At 51.2% G+C, this 17,761-nt stretch overlaps 1 protein-coding gene across 1 annotated transcript; it reads left to right on the forward strand.

The window, feature by feature from the left end:
* The first annotated feature begins 13,021 nt into the window (after nt 1-13,021).
* On the forward strand, nt 13,022-15,370 carry LOC122394325. The gene is made up of 2 exons (XM_043391109.1): nt 13,022-14,919; nt 15,316-15,370. Exons 1-2 carry the CDS (start codon nt 13,022-13,024, stop codon nt 15,368-15,370), a joined length of 1,953 nt encoding a protein of 650 aa, XP_043247044.1.
* Nucleotides 15,371-17,761: the final 2,391 nt, after the last annotated feature.

Genomic DNA, 17,761 nt, shown 5'->3' on the forward strand with positions numbered 1-17,761 from the left:
CGGTCCGTCGTATGGAGCGTCCAGCGGGTAGCGGTGACAGTCCCTGCGCACGAAGACGTGTGTCGCCGTCTGGAGTGCCGTCGGGACGTACGTGGCGCGCTGGACCGGACGTGGGAGTGTCGGCCGCACCTGAGACATGGCGCGCTTCAGGTCTTGTACGAAACCGGCCGGTGATGCTGCTGAGGCTTGGCTGCTGATGAAGAACTCGCCGGGAAGCCGCAGTGAGGAGCCGGTATTGCTGCTGTTGCCTCTGCTGCTGCTGCTGCTGCTGTTGCTGCTGTTGCTGCTGCTGCTGCTGCTGCTGCTGCTGCTGCTGCTGCTGCTGTTGCCGCTGTTGCTGCTGCTGGACGGTCGAATGGTGCCTTGCTGGAGCATCTTGTTGAACTCGGCACGTGCGATTTGAAGGCGCTCCGGCGGGAGGCGTCGTGGCCGCTGGTACACCGGTGGACCCTTGGTGACGATGTGGTGCGTCACGTTGTGCTTCACCGGTGTTGGTCCAGGTTTTGGTGAGGTCACATCCGGGTACCGGGCGAGGACAGCTGCGAAGCGAGCAGCAGCCTGCTCCCGGACGAGACGCACTCCGATGGAGCACAGCCTTGAGCGCTCGGCGCTGGCGCAGACGGTGCCGTCCCGCAGGAGACGCTGGTTGGCAACGTCCACGACGAGGTGATGTACGGCCAGGAAGTCGTTTGCCGCGACGAGCTGCTGGCCGACAGGAGCAGGGGTCAGTGTGGACCCGTTGGGGCAGGCAGCGGCGAGGCAGCACGCTGACCTGCGCCCCGGTGTCGACTAGAAATTGCCGGTCCGTCTCCGTGTCCCTCACGAAGAGGAGTGGCGCGGCAGGAGGGGCGCCCGTGCTTTGCGCCATCAGCACGGGGCGCCTCAGTTTTCCGAGGCGATCCAGGAGCACGGCAACTTGCATCGGCGCGCTTGGGCGCCGAATCGCTGGTGGTACCAACACAGCGTGTCGTCGTGCGGCGGCGTTGAAGGACGAGCCGGTGACGGGCGGCGTGACTGGCGAGACGCCTGGCGCGGCCGGGAACGGCTGCGGTCGCGTCGCACGGCGTCCTCGAGTCGTCGGTTGCTGGCCTCCAGGCGCTCCATCTTAGCGACCAGGGAGGCGATGACGGTGTCCAGCGCAGGGGTTGCAGCTGGCGCTGGGGCTGTCACTGCAGCAGCGATGGGCGGTGCCGGCTGTGTGTACGGCTGTGCCGCGATCGCTGATAGCCGTGGGTCGGGTCCGCTAGCTTCCAGATACCGGTCGGCCGCTTCTGCCAGTGCGTCAAGCGTGCTGTCGGCTGGCAGGAGGGCGAGGGCAGCACGGACGGGCTGCGGTAGCCGTTGTTGAAAAAGGGTACGGAAGAGCTCTGTATCAACCGGGGCGTCCCCGGCTGCGGCTAGCTCGTTGCGCATTGAGCGTAACAGCGCCGTCGGCTTCTGATCGCCGAGCTGCTGGCGGCCGAGCAGGGCTTGTAGTCGGTCGGCGCGTGACTGTGCCAGGCGGGCTTGGAGCGCTGCACACAGCACGTCAAAAGACCGAGATGACCGGATGACGTCCTTGACCTGGACGGCGATGTTGGCGGGGAGGTTTGCGACGAGGAGCTTAAACCTCAGCTCGTCGGAGTCGACCCCGCTGACGTCGAAAGCGCACTGTACCTGCAGTAGCCACAGGTCGGGCTCTTCCGGAGAGTATGGTGGTAGCCGGAAGCTAGCCATGGGCCGATGAGTTGACTCGGAGGCTGAAGCTGGAACGCTGGCTGGGTCTTGAGCTGCGGCGCCGGACTGTGCGCTGTCCGCCGGCATGACGAGAGGCTAAGGTCGAACAACGGAGATCACGTCGGGGTCACCAATTGTCGTACTGCGCTGTGGGTAGCGCGTGGCTGGACGGACGGTCCGTGACAACCTATTGATCTGTGGCTGATCTATTAGAGTGTCCGTCCGAGAGCCGTACGACGGCTGACAGAGCCTGGGGGTCGCGAACTGGTGTGGTAACCGTTACGCCCACCTGGGACGCCCGAGTCGGTACGGCACTTGCGGTGTCGTAACCGGATCGGCGGGAACCAGCAGAACGCTGTTGGACCGGCGGTGAAAGTCGGAACCGAGCACTCGCCCACCAGTGGGGCGTCTGGTCGAGCAGGTCTACCCGCTAAGGCAGCCTGAGCACGAACCAGTGGCAGGGTCCGATCAATGACCGTGGTCCGACCAGGGTGTCAGCGCAATGGCCAGTCAGAGGCGTCTTTAAGGGCGCGGAAGCCCACCTCGGTCGACTGTGGCCGGTGCAACCTAGTCAGGTCGTTTGTGTGAATCTCCGTGTTCTTCCATCGCCTCAGAGTAGCCGCTCTTCTCCAAATGCCCGAGCCGTTTTCTATGTGTATTGGTCTTGCAGCGAACAGCAGAGTCGAAAAACGAATTGACAATGTCGCCGAAAACCGCGGTCATATGCTGGCCGTCCCTAGTACTACCAATATGCCCGCAGGCGCGGCGAGAGACAAGCTCAACGTATGAGTCACCGTCCGGCTGCCGGGAGAGCCCCTACCGCGACCTTTGTCCACAGTCATGACGTCACGACAATGGGCTCCTAAACGTACGGGCAGCGGCCGCCTCAGGGGTGCCGCCGTGACCTTTGCACGACACGTTCTATAGCGTATGGCACAGCGGTTACTAGGAAGGTTGAGGCCAGCGGCAGGCCGGTTTACAAATAACAAACAAACTTGACGCGCAATTGACAACAGGTAACAGATTGATTAATAAAGCGGTGACAATATAAATAAAAATGACAACATGAAATGACAAATCGCATAGATGATCCCTACAACTGAAGGAGGAAAGGCCAAAGGGAAATGAATGCTTAGGATACACCCACCCATTTCCCGGATCTCCGACTCGTTGGCTGAAAGGTCCAAGATTGGATGGTCATCGGTAATAGGCTAGGCTATAAATATCTGCTGCATGGAGGACTTTCGGAGTAAACTTTCAGGCTGGTGTGACCGATATAGCGCGGTTTGGTGACCCGTCTATCGGAGCCAGCTGAGATGTGACAGCGAAACAACCGGTGGTTGTCACATCGGCCTAAACACGCCCTTATTTTTCTGTCACATAATCCTAAAGTGGTCTTATTAGTCCGAAAGGTCGCTAGCAAAGCAACCGATCTTTTTTACCTACGTAACCGATCTCGTTTCTGTCTTCTCCCGTTTAAAACGAGCTCCGGCAATATGAAGGTTGATATAGGACATAGGTGCTTGTTTGATAAGGTGCTTGAGCTCCTGGTCGAAAATTATCACCTTCCTATTTCGCTATTGAAGGTGGGAGGGTCCCTTTAAAGGGACCCTCCCACCTTCAAAAAAGTTAATGAATTGGCATAAAAGTGATGTAGCGTGAATCACAAAGAGCGAAAATGAACATCTACCAAATTTTACCGGAAAATATTCAACCGTTTTCGAGATATAAGACTTTTATTTTTGTTTACTTTTTGGGAACTCCGCTGTTTCTATGACGTCACATAAAGGTTTTCTTTACGTCGGCATTTGGAAGCAATAATTTGGTATCAAAGTGCGACAAATATTGCGCGAATGATGCGTTTATCTTATCAAGGTCAATATATGATGGCCAACAAAGGATTCCACTTTCCAGGACAATTCTTCTTATGGCATTTTTCGTATCGCAATTCTTCGTCTGCAAATCTTCGTCAGGGCATTTATTCGTATCGCATTACTTTGTCTCGCATCAGGGTATATGAAAATCGGCTCGCATTTCTTCTTCAACGCAAATATATGCAAGAGTAAGCATTGATGGACAAATAAATGCACCGACGAAGATTTGTAACGTCTGTCAAGACAGCCTCAGATTCAGATTCACTTTCAGAATCACATTCGGACCCCCTTAGATTTTCATAAAAACTGGTCCATGGGTACAGTTTTGGACGCTGATTCCAATGGTGAAGTCTGTTTTTCGCCACATATTATACTTTGGCCCCTAGAGGCATTCAAAGTTTTTTTGGGGCGAAGGGGGACCCCCTTAGATTTTCATAAAAACTGGTCCATGTGTACAGTTTTGGACGCTGATTCCAACGGTGAAGTCCGTTTTTCGCCACATATTATACTTTGGCCCCTAGAGAAAATCAAAGTTTTTTGGGGGAAGGGGGACCCCCTTCGATTTTCATAAAAACTGGTCCATGGGTACAGTTTTGGACGCTGATTCCAATGGTGAAGTCTGTTTTTCGCCACATATTATACTTTGGCCCCTAGAGGCATTCAAAGTTTTTTTTGGGCGAAGGGGGACCCCCTTAGATTTTCATAAAAACTGGTCCATGGGTACAGTTTTGGACGCTGATTCCAATGGTGAAGTCTGTTTTTCGACACATATTATACTTTGGCCCCTAGAGGCATTCAAAGTTTTTTTGGGGCGAAGGGGGACCCCCTTAGATTTTCATAAAAACTGGTCCATGTGTACAGTTTTGGACGCTGATTCCAACAGTGAAGTCTGTTTTTCGCCACATATTATACTTTGGCCCCTAGAGTCATTCAAAGTTTTTTTGGGGGAAGGGGGACCCCTTAGATTTTCATAAAAACTGGGCCATGGGTACAGTTTTGGACGCTGATTCCAATGGTGAAGTCTGTTTTTCGCCACATATTATACTTTGGCCCCTAGAGGCATTCAAAGTTTTTTTTGGGCGAAGGGGGACCCCCTTAGATTTTCATAAAAACTGGTCCATGGGTACAGTTTTGGACGCTGATTCCAATGGTGAAGTCAGTTTTTCGCCACATATTATACTTTGGCCCCTAGAGGCATTCAAAGTTTTTTGGGGAAGGGGGACCCCCTTAGATTTTCATAAAAACTGGTCCATGTGTACAGTTTTGGACGCTGATTCCCATGGTGAAGTCTGTTTTTCGCCACATATTATACTTTGCCCCTAGAGGCATTCAGATTCACTTTCAGAATCACATTCGGACCCCCTTAGATTTTCATAAAAACTGGTCCATGGGTACAGTTTTGGACGCTGATTCCAATGGTGAAGTCTGTTTTTCGCCACATATTATACTTTGGCCCCTAGAGGCATTCAAAGTTTTTTTTTGGGCGAAGGGGGACCACCTTAGATTTTCATTAAAACTGGTCCATGGGTACAGTTTTGGACGCTGATTCCAACGGTGAAGTCTGTTTTTCGCCACATATTATACTTTGGCCCCTAGAGGCATTCAAAGTTTTTTGGGGGAAGGGGGACCCCCTTAGATTTTCATAAAAACTGGTCCATGGGTACAGTTTTGGACGCTGATTCCAATGGTGAAGTCTGTTTTTCGCCACATATTATACTTTGGCCCCTAGAGGCATTCAAAGTTTTTTGGGGAAGGGGGACCCCCTTTGATTTTCATTAAAACTGGTCCATGGGTACAGTTTTGGACGCTGATTCCAATGGTGAAGTCTGTTTTTCGCCACATATTATACTTTGGCCCCTAGAGGCATTCAAAGTTTTTTTTGGGCGAAGGAGGACCCCCTTAGATTTTCATAAAAACTGGTCCATGGGTACAGTTTTGGACGCTGATTCCAATGGTGAAGTCTGTTTTTCTCCACATATTATACTTTAACCCCTAGAGGCATTCAAAGTTTTTTTTGGGCGAAGGGGGACCCCCTTAGATTTTCATAAAAACTGGTCCATGTGTACAGTTTTGGACGCTGATTCCAACGGTGAAGTCTGTTTTTCGCCACATATTGTACTTTGGCCCCTAGAGGCATTCAAAGTTTTTTGGGGGAAGGGGGACCCCCTTAGATTTTCATAAAAACTGGTCCATGGGTACAGTTTTGGACGCTGATTCCAATGGTGAAGTCTGTTTTTCGCCACATATTATACTTTGGCCCCTAGAGGCATTCAAAGTTTTTTTTGGGCGAAGGGGGACCCCCTTAGATTTTCATAAAAACTGGTCCATGGGTACAGTTTTGGACGCTGATTCCAATGGTGAAGTCAGTTTTTCGCCACATATTATACTTTGGCCCCTAGAGGCATTCAAAGTTTTTTGGGGAAGGGGGACCCCCTTAGATTTTCATAAAAACTGGTCCATGGGTAAAGTTTTGGACGCTGATTCCCATGGTGAAGTCTGTTTTTCGCCACATATTATACTTTGCCCCTAGAGGCATTCAGATTCACTTTCAGAATCACATTCGGACCCCCTTAGATTTTCATAAAAACTGGTCCATGGGTACAGTTTTGGACGCTGATTCCAATGGTGAAGTCTGTTTTTCGCCACATATTATACTTTGGCCCCTAGAGGCATTCAAAGTTTTTTTTTTGGGCGAAGGGGGACCACCTTAGATTTTCATTAAAACTGGTCCATGGGTACAGTTTTGGACGCTGATTCCAACGGTGAAGTCTGTTTTTCGCCACATATTATACTTTGGCCCCTAGAGGCATTCAAAGTTTTTTGGGGGAAGGGGGACCCCCTTAGATTTTCATAAAAACTGGTCCATGGGTACAGTTTTGGACGCTGATTCCAATGGTGAAGTCTGTTTTTCGCCACATATTATACTTTGGCCCCTAGAGGCATTCAAAGTTTTTTGGGGAAGGGGGACCCCCTTTGATTTTCATTAAAACTGGTCCATGGGTACAGTTTTGGACGCTGATTCCAATGGTGAAGTCTGTTTTTCGCCACATATTATACTTTGGCCCCTAGAGGCATTCAAAGTTTTTTTTGGGCGAAGGAGGACCCCCTTAGATTTTCATAAAAACTGGTCCATGGGTACAGTTTTGGACGCTGATTCCAATGGTGAAGTTTGTTTTTCGCCACATATTATACTTTGGCCCCTAGAGGCATTCAAAGTTTTTTTTGGGCGAAGGGGGACCCCCTTAGATTTTCATAAAAACTGGTCCATGTGTACAGTTTTGGACGCTGATTCCAACGGTGAAGTCTGTTTTTCGCCACATATTGTACTTTGGCCCCTAGAGGCATTCAAAGTTTTTTGGGGGAAGGGGGACCCCCTTAGATTTTCATAAAAACTGGTCCATGGGTACAGTTTTGGACGCTGATTCCAATGGTGAAGTCTGTTTTTCGCCACATATTATACTTTGGCCCCTAGAGGCATTCAAAGTTTTTTTTGGGCGAAGGGGGACCCCCTTAGATTTTCATAAAAACTCGTCCATGGGTACAGTTTTGGACGCTGATTCCAATGGTGAAGTCTGTTTTTCGCCACATATTATACTTTGGCCCCTAGAGGCATTCAAAGTTTTTTTGGGGAAGGGGGACCCCCTTAGATTTTCATAAAAACTGGTTCATGTGTACAGTTTTGGACGCTGATTCCCATGGTGAAGTCTGTTTTTCGCCACATATTATACTTTGCCCCTAGAGGCATTCAGATTCACTTTCAGAATCACATTCGGACCCCCTTAGGTTTTCATAAAAACTGGTCCATGGGTACAGTTTTGGACGCTGATTCCAATGGTGAAGTCTGTTTTTCGCCACATATTATACTTTGGCCCCTAGAGGCATTCAAAGTTTTTTTTGGGCGAAGGGGGACCCCCTTAGATTTTCATTAAAACTGGTCCATGGGTACAGTTTTGGACGCTGATTCCAACGGTGAAGTCTGTTTTTCGCCACATATTATACTTTGGCCCCTAGAGGCATTCAAAGTTTTTTGGGGGAAGGGGGACCCCCTTAGATTTTCATAAAAACTGGTCCATGGGTACAGTTTTGGACGCTGATTCCAATGGTCGTCTGTTTTTCGCCACATATTATACTTTGGCCCCTAGAGGCATTCAAATTTTTGGGGGGAAGGGGGACCCCCTTTGATTTTCATTAAAACTGGTCCATGGGTACAGTTTTGGACGCTGATTCCAATGGTGAAGTCTGTTTTTCGCCACATATTATACTTTGGCCCCTAGAGGCATTCAAAGTTTTTTTTGGGCGAAGGGGGACCCCCTTAGATTTTCATTAAAACTGGTCCATGGGTACAGTTTTGGACGCTGATTCCAACGGTGAAGTCTGTTTTTCGCCACATATTATACTTTGGCCCCTAGAGGCATTCAAAGTTTTTTTGGGGAAGGGGGACCCCCTTAGATTTTCATAAAAACTGGTCCATGGGTACAGTTTTGGACGCTGATTCCAATGGTGAAGTCTGTTTTTCGCCACATATTATACTTTGGCCCCTAGAGGCATTCAAAGTTTCTTTTGGGCGAAGGGGGACCCCCTTAGATTTTCATAAAAACTGGTCCATGTGTACAGTTTTGGACGCTGATTTCAATGGTGAAGTCTGTTTTTCGCCACATATTATACTTTGGCCCCTAGAGGCATTCAAAGTTTTTTTTTGGGGCGAAGGGGGACCCCCTTAGATTTTCATAAAAACTGGTCCATGTGTACAGTTTTTGACGCTGATTCCAACGGTGAAGTCTGTTTTTCGCCACATATTATACTTTGGCCCCTAGAGGCATTCAAATGTGATTCTGAAAGTGAATCTGAATGCCTCTAGGGGCAAAGTATAATATGTGGCGAAAAACAGACTTCACCGTTGGAATCAGCGTCCAAAACTGTACACATGGACCAGTTTTTATGAAAATCTAAGGGGGTCCCCCTTCGCCCCAAAAAAACTTTGAATGCCTCTAGGGGCCAAAGTATAATATGTGGCGAAAAACAGACTTCACCATTGGAATCAGCGTTCAAAACTGTACCCATGGACCAGTTTTTATGAAAATCGAAGGGGGTCCCCCTTCCCCCAAAAAACTTTGAATGCCTCTAGGGGCCAAAGTATAATATGTGGCGAAAAACAGACTTCACCGTTGGAATCAGCGTCCAAAACTGTACACATGGACCAGTTTTTATGAAAATCTAAGGGGGTCCCCCCTCGCCCCAAAAAAACTTTGAATGCCTCTAGGGGCCAAAGTATAATGTGTGGCGAAAAACAGACTTCACCATTGGAATCAGCGTCCAAAACTGTACCCATGGACCAGTTTTTTATGAAAATCTAAGGGGGTCCGAATGTGATTCTGAAAGTGAATCTGAATGCCTCTAGGGGCAGAGTATAATATGTGGCGAAAAACAGACTTCACCATGGGAATCAGCGTCCAAAACTGTACACATGGACAAGTTTTTATGAAAATCTAAGGGGGTCCCCCTTCCCAAAAAAAAACTTTGAATGCCTCTAGGGGCCAAAGTATAATATGTGGCGAAAAACAGACTTCACCATTGGAATCAGCGTCCAACACTGTACCCATGGACCAGTTTTTATGAAAATCTAAGGGGGTCCCCCTTCGCCCAAAAAAAACTTTGAATGCCTCTAGGGGCCAAAGTATAATATGTGGCGAAAAACAGACTTCACCATTGGAATCAGCGTCCAATACTGTACCCATGGACCAGTTTTTATGAAAATCTAAGGGGGTCCCCATTCGCCCAAAAAAAAACTTTGAATGCCTCTAGGGGCCAAAGTATAATATGTGGCGAAAAACAGACTTCACCATTGGAATCAGCGTCCAAAACTGTACCCATGGACCAGTTTTTATGAAAATCTAAGGGGGTCCCCCTTCCCCCAAAAAACTTTGAATGCCTCTAGGGGCCAAAGTATAATATGTGGCGAAAAACAGACTTCACCGTTGGAATCAGCGTCCAAAACTGTACACATGGACCAGTTTTTATGAAAATCTAAGGGGGTCCCCCTTCGCCCCAAAAAAACTTTGAATGCCTCTAGGGGCCAAAGTATAATATGTGGCGAAAAACAGACTTCACCATTGGAATCAGCGTCCAAAACTTTACCCATGGACCAGTTTTTATGAAAATCTAAGGGGGTCCCCCTTCCCCAAAAAACTTTGAATGCCTCTAGGGGCCAAAGTATAATATGTGGCGAAAAACAGACTTCACCGTTAGAATCAGCGTCCAAAACTGTACACATGGACCAGTTTTTATGAAAATCTAAGGGGGTCCCCCTTCTTCCCAAAAAAACTTTGAATGCCTCTAGGGGCCAAAGTATAATATGTGGCGAAAAACAGACTTCAGCATTGGAATCAGCGTCCAAAACTGTACCCATGGACCAGTTTTTATGAAAATCTAAGGGGGTCCGAATGTGATTCTGAAAGTGAATCTGAATCTGAGGCTGTCTTGACAGACGTAGATTTGTAGACGAAGAAATGCGGACGAAGAAATGTCATGCGAGGATTCGTTCGGGTACCATGACATTTATGTGATTTCAAAGTCAAGGTTCACAGCTGATCTGCTAAATCAAGCCAAGAATCCAAACTATCAAAAAGTCTGTCACAGAGGTCTCAAGCAATATAAGGTTGACATATGTTGAATCAAAAATCTACTGCCACAACTCACATTTCCTGCCTTAGTTTATCATTGTTGTTTTAACTTGCTTTCAAGAGAAACAGAAGCCAGTATCTGATATCACTTCAGATGATTGTTTCAAGATCTGAGTTCAAATGGAATTAAAAGCAAGATCAAGATGAAACAGGGATTATTGCTGTTAAAGTAGTTTGGCCATGATACAACAGGCACATAATTCATTAGCCAAATGAAATACTGGTTGGTTTGTCAAGATGTTTGTTGTCTGTCGTCTGTCGAGCTGCTATGAACACTGAACGCTCTCACTCTTACTTTAAAGAGAGTAGTTTAAGTTGAATGGTAGTGAGCTGTAATTAGACAAAGCAGCTATTCAGTGCTCACATCAAGCCAGGCTAGGAAATGGCATCAACTGTGGTGGGAGGAAGCAGGTTCGGCAGGCCTATGTTGTAAACTTCTGTTGTGTCTTGTGTTTGATCAACTGATGTTTTCTGCTCTGTTTTGTGCAGTGATAGTAGCAGGTAACTGCATGCTTGTCAAATTATGTGAATAAACAAATTCATAACATTGCATTTTTCTCTCCATGCAAGGAACAAGTAAGATGTTGTAGAAAATGTAATAGAGGGCTGCATTGCTGATTTCATGCACTTTATCAGAGCTTTATTTAGAATTGCTTTCCTGAAAGCTACACACAGGCCACAGCACTGAAATTCACAATGTCATAGCTTTTGGCAGAAAAAAAGAAAAGACTTGCCTAGGTAAAATTGGCTGAAAGTATGGCAGAGCAGGTCTTGATGCGTCTGCCCATCCGTGTGCTTGCCGAAGCCGAACTGACTGCAACACATTAACTCTGACCCACCATGGTGGCTGGCATATCCTGAACTTTCACCACTCTAAACAAGACAACTTTCAGCCCTCAGCATTGTATTAAAACACTGTACATGGCAGTTGACACTCAAAATTTGTTTCAGTGCCATCCACGGACAACATCAGTCGCCATTCACCAGGCCAGTAAAAACAGAATAGATAATAGCTTCAAACCCATTGTGTCTCTCTTGTTTGTTCACATAGTTTGTATTCATTCTAGCCTTGTCGCGTAGGGTCGGCGTCGGGTCATAAGTGGTCATAAATGGAGGCCCATGTGCCACACATGTGCGCGGCAGCAGGGACACGCCGGCCCGTATATCGGGCGGCCCGGCTGGACAATGAGAGACGGGCGGGCAGTGGAGAGCAGGGCGGGAGAGAGAGAGGACGGGTCGGTGTGCGGGTTGAGATGTCTGAAGGGTGAAGAAATACAGTCTACGATAGACACAAAGTTTGAATGCCACAAGCTATTTCGGCATTTTTCTGACAAGTGGTGAGAACATGCCGAGTGTCGAGGAGGAGACCAGTGACGCCGCGGGAAGAGCGGTGATGGAGGTGACTCCGGCGTTCGACGCCAGGACTATTCCGGAGTTCGACGGAACTGGAAACGTAGTGGAGTGGCTGGAGCAGGCTGCTCTCCTGTGCGAGCTGCGATCAGTGTCCTTGATGGCTGTGTTGCCGACTCGCCTGCGCGGCGGTGCTTTCGCGGTGTGGTCCCGAATGCCCGCAGCGACTCGTCATCACCTGCCCAGCGTGAAGGCTAAGCTGCTGAGGGCTTTCGCCATGGACCCGTTCACCGCGCAGGCGGAAATGGCTCGGCGTCGCCTTCATCCCGGAGAGACGGCGGATGTGTACTTAGCGGCGCTGCAGCAGCTCGCTGAGTTGATGGGAGGTCTGCCGGAGAGAGCTATCGCCATCACCTTCGTCAATGGGCTGCCGGAGGCTGCGCAAGCTGCGGTTCGGGACGGGCTCGGAGACGAGTTCACTCTCGAGTACGTCCTGGACCGAGCGAGAGCCGTACTGTCCAGGACAGCAGTCACGGCAGCGCCACCGGCGGCGGCAGCGGCGGCGGCGGGGGCGGCGGCGGCGAGTGGGCCATCACGTGACATTTCAAGGTCAAGTCGCCGGCCGGCTCCGATCAGATGCTGGATATGTGGTGGCCCAGGTCATATCGCCCGGATGTGCCCAAACGGCTGCGGCGGGGGAGCTGCATCAGCGCCAGCACCTCCTCCGCCGTCCACCGAGCCGGCAGCAGAGCGCCGGTAATCCAGATGCTGCTCGACGGGCGACCGTGTCACGCGCTGGTGGACACGGGCTGCGAGGAGGCCGTGGTGTTCGCGGGTTGTGTCGATAAATGGGATCGATGTGAGACAAACTTGACCGCGGTGAATGGGAGTGTCGTGCGATGCTGCGGGAGTGCAGAGGTGCTGCTGGAGGCACAAGGCCGGCGGGCGGTGGTCCGTGCTGTGGTAGTGGCGGAAAGGTTGTTGGGTGTTGACGTGCTGTTGGGCATGACCGGATTAGAGGCGCTGGGTGGTGTGTTTGTTAGTGGTGGAGAGGTGCGTTTTGGTGGTAAAGTGGTGACGGGGGAGCGTTCGGGGTGCGCCGGTGTAAAGGCAGAATCGAGCGGTATGTCGGCAGCGGTGTCTGAGGGGCGTGGTCCAGTGGACAGACAAATCGAGACGGCTGATTTTGTGGCTAAGTTCAGCGACGGAAAGTGGACAGTTTGGTGGAAGTGGGCCGACGGAAAGGAGCCAAAACAACTCAAGAATACTGTGCCGCAATATCGCGTGCCGGCAGAGTCGCAGGAGCGGTTCGACGCAGAGTTACGGCTCTGGATTGAGGAAGGGTGGCTGCAACCGTACAATGAGCAGGAACACGGGCCGGTGCGTGGCCTAATTCCGCTCATGGCGGTCACCCAGGAAGCCAAGGACAAGGTCAGGCCGGTGCTCGACTACCGTGAACTGAATGAGCACCTGGTGGCTCATACGGCTGAAGCTGATGTGTGCCGCGACCAGTTCCGCAAGTGGCGGCAACACGGCGACGATGTGGCCGTCATCGACCTGAAGAAGGCGTTTCTGCAGCTGCACGTGGCCCAGGAGCTGTGGCCGTTTCAGACGGTAATCGTGGACGGCCAGCGACATTGTCTGACAAGGGTCGGATTTGGTCTCAGCGTTGCAAGCGGCATCATGCGAGCGGTAGTGCGGGAAGTTTTGGATCAAAGTCCAGAGATCGCAAAAGCAGTGCTCCCGTACGCTGACGACCTGCTCGTCAACGAGACGCTCATCTCTGCTGAGCGGGTGGCCGAACATTTTGCCGCATACGGGCTCTCGTGTAAGCCACCGGAACGGGTAGCGGATGAGGCCGGAGCCCGGATGCTGGGGCTCCGAGTGAGACGGCAGTCTGGCGGTGACGGCACACTGAGATGGTCTCGGGACGGCGTGACACCAGCTGAGCCACCCGGGGTGCTGACCAGGCGGTCAATCTTCGCCTGGGCGGGTCAGCTAACATCACACGTGCCCGTCGCCGGGTGGCTGCGGCCGGCCGCCGCCTGGCTGAAAAGGGCGGCGAACAAGGTCACCAAAGATTGGGACTCACCGATCACCGACGATGACCTGCGCAAACAAGTCAGTGATGTGGCCCGGCGGCTGGCAGAGTGCGACCCGGCACGAGGACAGTGGTGCGTCTCAGGAGACTCGGTGACGGTGTGGACTGATGCCAGCTCCATCGCCCGCGGCGTAGTGCTAAGTGACCCCACCACGGGTGAGGTTATCGAAGACGCCGCGTGGCTCCGATCTGACAGTGACTCAGACATGCACATAAACCTATCGGAGCTGGATGCCGCGCTGAACGGTATGAATATGGCGGTGGCGTGGGGATTCAAGCGTGTGATCCTCCGCACAGACTCTGTCACTGTTCAGCGCTGGCTGACCGACGCTCTGACAGGCCGTGCCCGACTGAGAACGAAGGCACAGTCGGAAATGCTGGTTCGGCGGCGGGTGGCCGTTTTCAAGCAGCTCTCCAGCGAGTACGACCTCGTCGTGACAGTGGAGCTCGTGCCGTCGGCTGCCAACCGTGCAGACGAACTCACGAGAGTACCAAAAGAGTGGATCAGAACCGGAAGCGAGCAGGCGACAGGTGTGGTGGCAGCCGTCAGGACAGCTCGACCTGAGGACATAATGGCGGTGCATGAAAGTGTGGGACACCAGGGAGTGCGGCGGACGTGGTGGTATGCGCGCCGAGAGCTGGGAAAGAGCGTGACGAAGTCGGCCGTTCGTCAGATCGTTAGATCGTGCCAGGTGTGTGCGTCGATCGACCCAGCCCCGTCGCGCTGGAAGCATGGTGCCTTGGCGGTCGAGCGCAACTGGGAGCGGCTGGCAATGGACGTAACCCATTTCCGCGGAAAACACTATCTCACCGTGATTGACTGTGGGCCGTCGCGATACGCCATGTGGCGTGAGATCCGCCGCTCTGACGGGAGCGAGATCGTCAGACAACTCGAGGCTCTGTTTTTGGAGCGAGGAGCACCGGCCGAGCTTCTAATGGATAATGCGACCGAATTCAAGGGTCGCGAGCTGAAGGCGTTCGCGGTGCGGTGGGACGTCGAGCTGAGGTATCGCGCGGCCTATGAACCTGGTGGGAATGGCATCATCGAGCGCCACCACCGCACCATCAAAGTGATGGCCGCCCGTCAGGGATGCACCGTACCAGAAGCCGTGCACCGATATAATGTCACGCCCAAGGACGGGCGTGATATTACCACGGCCCCGATACATGGTGCCTACCGTCAGGCTGGCAGAGACTTGTGCGTTGTGGGACCGATTCCCTTCTTCCATATCATGATAAAGAGAGTACACGTGCAAGCTTTGTTACATAGAAATAGCCGTCACTTTCCCCACGTGTCGGCACCGTCCACCGACCCGGCGGGTCGGCGGACCGGTCCTTCATTGTGCAACCACCCTGCATATAACGCACAGGCACTGGCGAACCCCAATCAGAATCAGAACCACAGTTGCAATACAAGTCTCGGCCCGCTCAGTCGTCTCTCCTTCCGCGCCTCCGTGACAATGGTGGCAGCGGCGGTCGAGGGGACTTGTGCCCCTCACCACGGACCCCAGCCTCTACATCTGCACTGACATCGCAGTCTGGTTAGTCCGTGCTCTGTGACGGTGTATCGCCCCTACGTCACGTCATCGACTAGGGAGCTGACCATCCTGGACTCGTCATCGTCCGACATCACCGTCTCCAGTGAGTAGCTCTGCCCGGCAATACCATCTGCCCTGCGGCAACGTCATCAGCTGCCCTGGACTACTACGGAGCCCGCCGACAGCGCACGGCTCGTCAGCCAGCGCCGTCCCACTCACCGTCATCGAGTGATGGACACCACCTCGCTGAAGGACTCAAGATCGGAGGAGAGAAGAGAAGAAAAAAAATATCAACGCTAAATTCAAGACAAATTGACACCCAAAATCAAGAATATTCACCCATTATGAACTTTTGCTGTATTTTCGTCAAAAAGTGACAGTGAAATTGTGCTGTGAAATTTGTTTTAACTTCGATGTGTTTCAAAAACCGTACTGTTTCATTATCCGTTTTCGTCAGTGTTCTGTCGTTTGTTGCGCTTCATTGTGGTTGCTCACCCCAAAATTCACGGAGAAATTGCAAGTGCGTTTAAATTTTGCCTGCACTTTGCCGTGTCATTTTGACACTAGTAAACGTAAAGAAGAGCCTGTCCTCAAAGGTATGAACATTCAAATACGTTAATCGTGGTCAATTCACTGAAATTATATTGTATTGATATTCGGCCAGAGATGCCGAGGGCCATGGAGATGCCCAGGGACGGTCCCCGCCAAGAGTGCGGAGGGATCGCCCGGTAGTAGGTGTAATTGTCACGAAACTTACTTATCTGTTCATACCATTTGGTGATACGCTCATATGGAAATTTCTTTCTCCGTCAGCTAAACGTTTCCTCTCTTTGTTATGATCGCTTCGGTTCCCTGCGCTTCCCTGGGGGAGGGAAGATAATGTGGGACCGATTCCCTTCTTCCATATCATGATAAAGAGAGTACACGTGCAAGCTTTGTTACATAGAAATAGCCGTCACTTTCCCCACGTGTCGGCACCGTCCACCGACCCGGCGGGTCGGCGGACCGGTCCTTCATTGTGCAACCACCCTGCATATAACGCACAGGCACTGGCGAACCCCAATCAGAATCAGAACCACAGTTGCAATACAAGTCTCGGCCCGCTCAGTCGTCTCTCCTTCCGCGCCTCCGTGACAGCGTGCAGTCACAGGGAAACACAGCTGCTCCTCCTCAGACGGCCGGCCAGCCTGGTGTGTATCAGCCCGGTGATGCGGTGTGGGTCCGAAAACGGGGCGATCGGTGCACCGCCGTGTCAAAGGAGGGCACTGTCACCAAAGTCGTATCCGCTCAGACGATTGAAGTGGATGGAGTCCCATGGCACGTGCGGAACATTCGTCATCGTCTTGCCAACAACGGTGACGACGCAATGGCTGCTTCGACGGATGATGAGCAGGAAGAGGAGATCGCCTGTCCGTTTCCGACCGCCCATGTGCCTGGACAGCTGGCCATTGAGGCGCCGGCGGCGGTGGAGCCGTCAGAGCTGACCCCAGCTGTCGCGCCGACCGAGCAGACCGAGCCGGTCCCTCGAGAAGCAGCTGAGGCGGATGGCAGTGCCGGAACAGAGGAGCGGATCCATACAGTGAAAGTTGTAAAAACAGAAACTGAGGGATTGTCAAACGACCGTGTGAACGAAGGTAGAGCGCCAGCGGAAAGTGTAGACAATATCGATAGCTATAGTGACGTGCTAAGAAGGGGTTTGCGCTGCAGGCGTGCGCCGCAACTCTTCGGCGCTCCCATCCCCCATTAGTTAAATTGTAGTTAGATGTGTTCTTTAGGAACAGGGGGAATGTGTCTCTCTTGTTTGTTCACATAGTTTGTATTCATTCTAGCCTTGTCGCGTAGGGTCGGCGTCGGGTCATAAGTGGTCATAAATGGAGGCCCATGTGCCACACATGTGCGCGGCAGCAGGGACACGCCGGCCCGTATATCGGGCGGCCCGGCTGGACAATGAGAGACGGGCGGGCAGTGGAGAGCAGGGCGGGAGAGAGAGAGGACGGGTCGGTGTGCGGGTTGAGATGTCTGAAGGGTGAAGAAATACAGTCTACGATAGACACAAAGTTTGAATGCCACACCCATGTAGTCAGAGTTACTAGGTCTGCACCTCAAAACAAAATCCAGGTGACATTCACCACGCCAGTAAAAAAACAGGTAGGTACTTAGGTAACGTAACAGCTTCAAATCTGGTAACATGTTGGTCGGACTTAACACTACCATATGTACATGGAATAATATGATACCAAACAATAGTGCAACCATTCTGGACAACAAAAGTGTATGATAAAATTAATTTAGAATACTTTGGCAGCATGATTTACAAGCACAGGCAGGTGTTACCTACCAGCCTTCTCAATGCTCGTAAAACCAACATTGTAGTTTTGATTTTACCTTACATGATAACACACTTGGCTGCAATGGCACATTTAATTTAACACTGTGAAAAGACCAGTTATAACCACTTCACAAGCACAATTGCACCTCATGCCGACATCCTTTTCCAAAGAC

The sequence above is a fragment of the Amphibalanus amphitrite genome, unplaced genomic scaffold (assembly GCF_019059575.1).
Source record: "Amphibalanus amphitrite isolate SeventyFive unplaced genomic scaffold, NRLGWU_Aamphi_draft 000585F_arrow, whole genome shotgun sequence".
Lineage (NCBI taxonomy): Eukaryota > Metazoa > Arthropoda > Thecostraca > Balanomorpha > Balanidae > Amphibalanus > Amphibalanus amphitrite.

What these genes read in the sequence shown, in the direction of transcription:
- LOC122394325 (XM_043391109.1), top strand. Translation starts at nt 13,022, where the DNA reads ATGGCGGTCACCCAGGAAGCCAAGGACAAGGTCAGGCCGGTGCTCGAC. An exon ending in CGTCAGGCTGGCAGAGACTT is followed by an intron (nt 14,920 to 15,315) that starts GTGCGTTGTGGG and finishes GTCATCGACTAG; the next exon opens with GGAGCTGACCATCCTGGACT.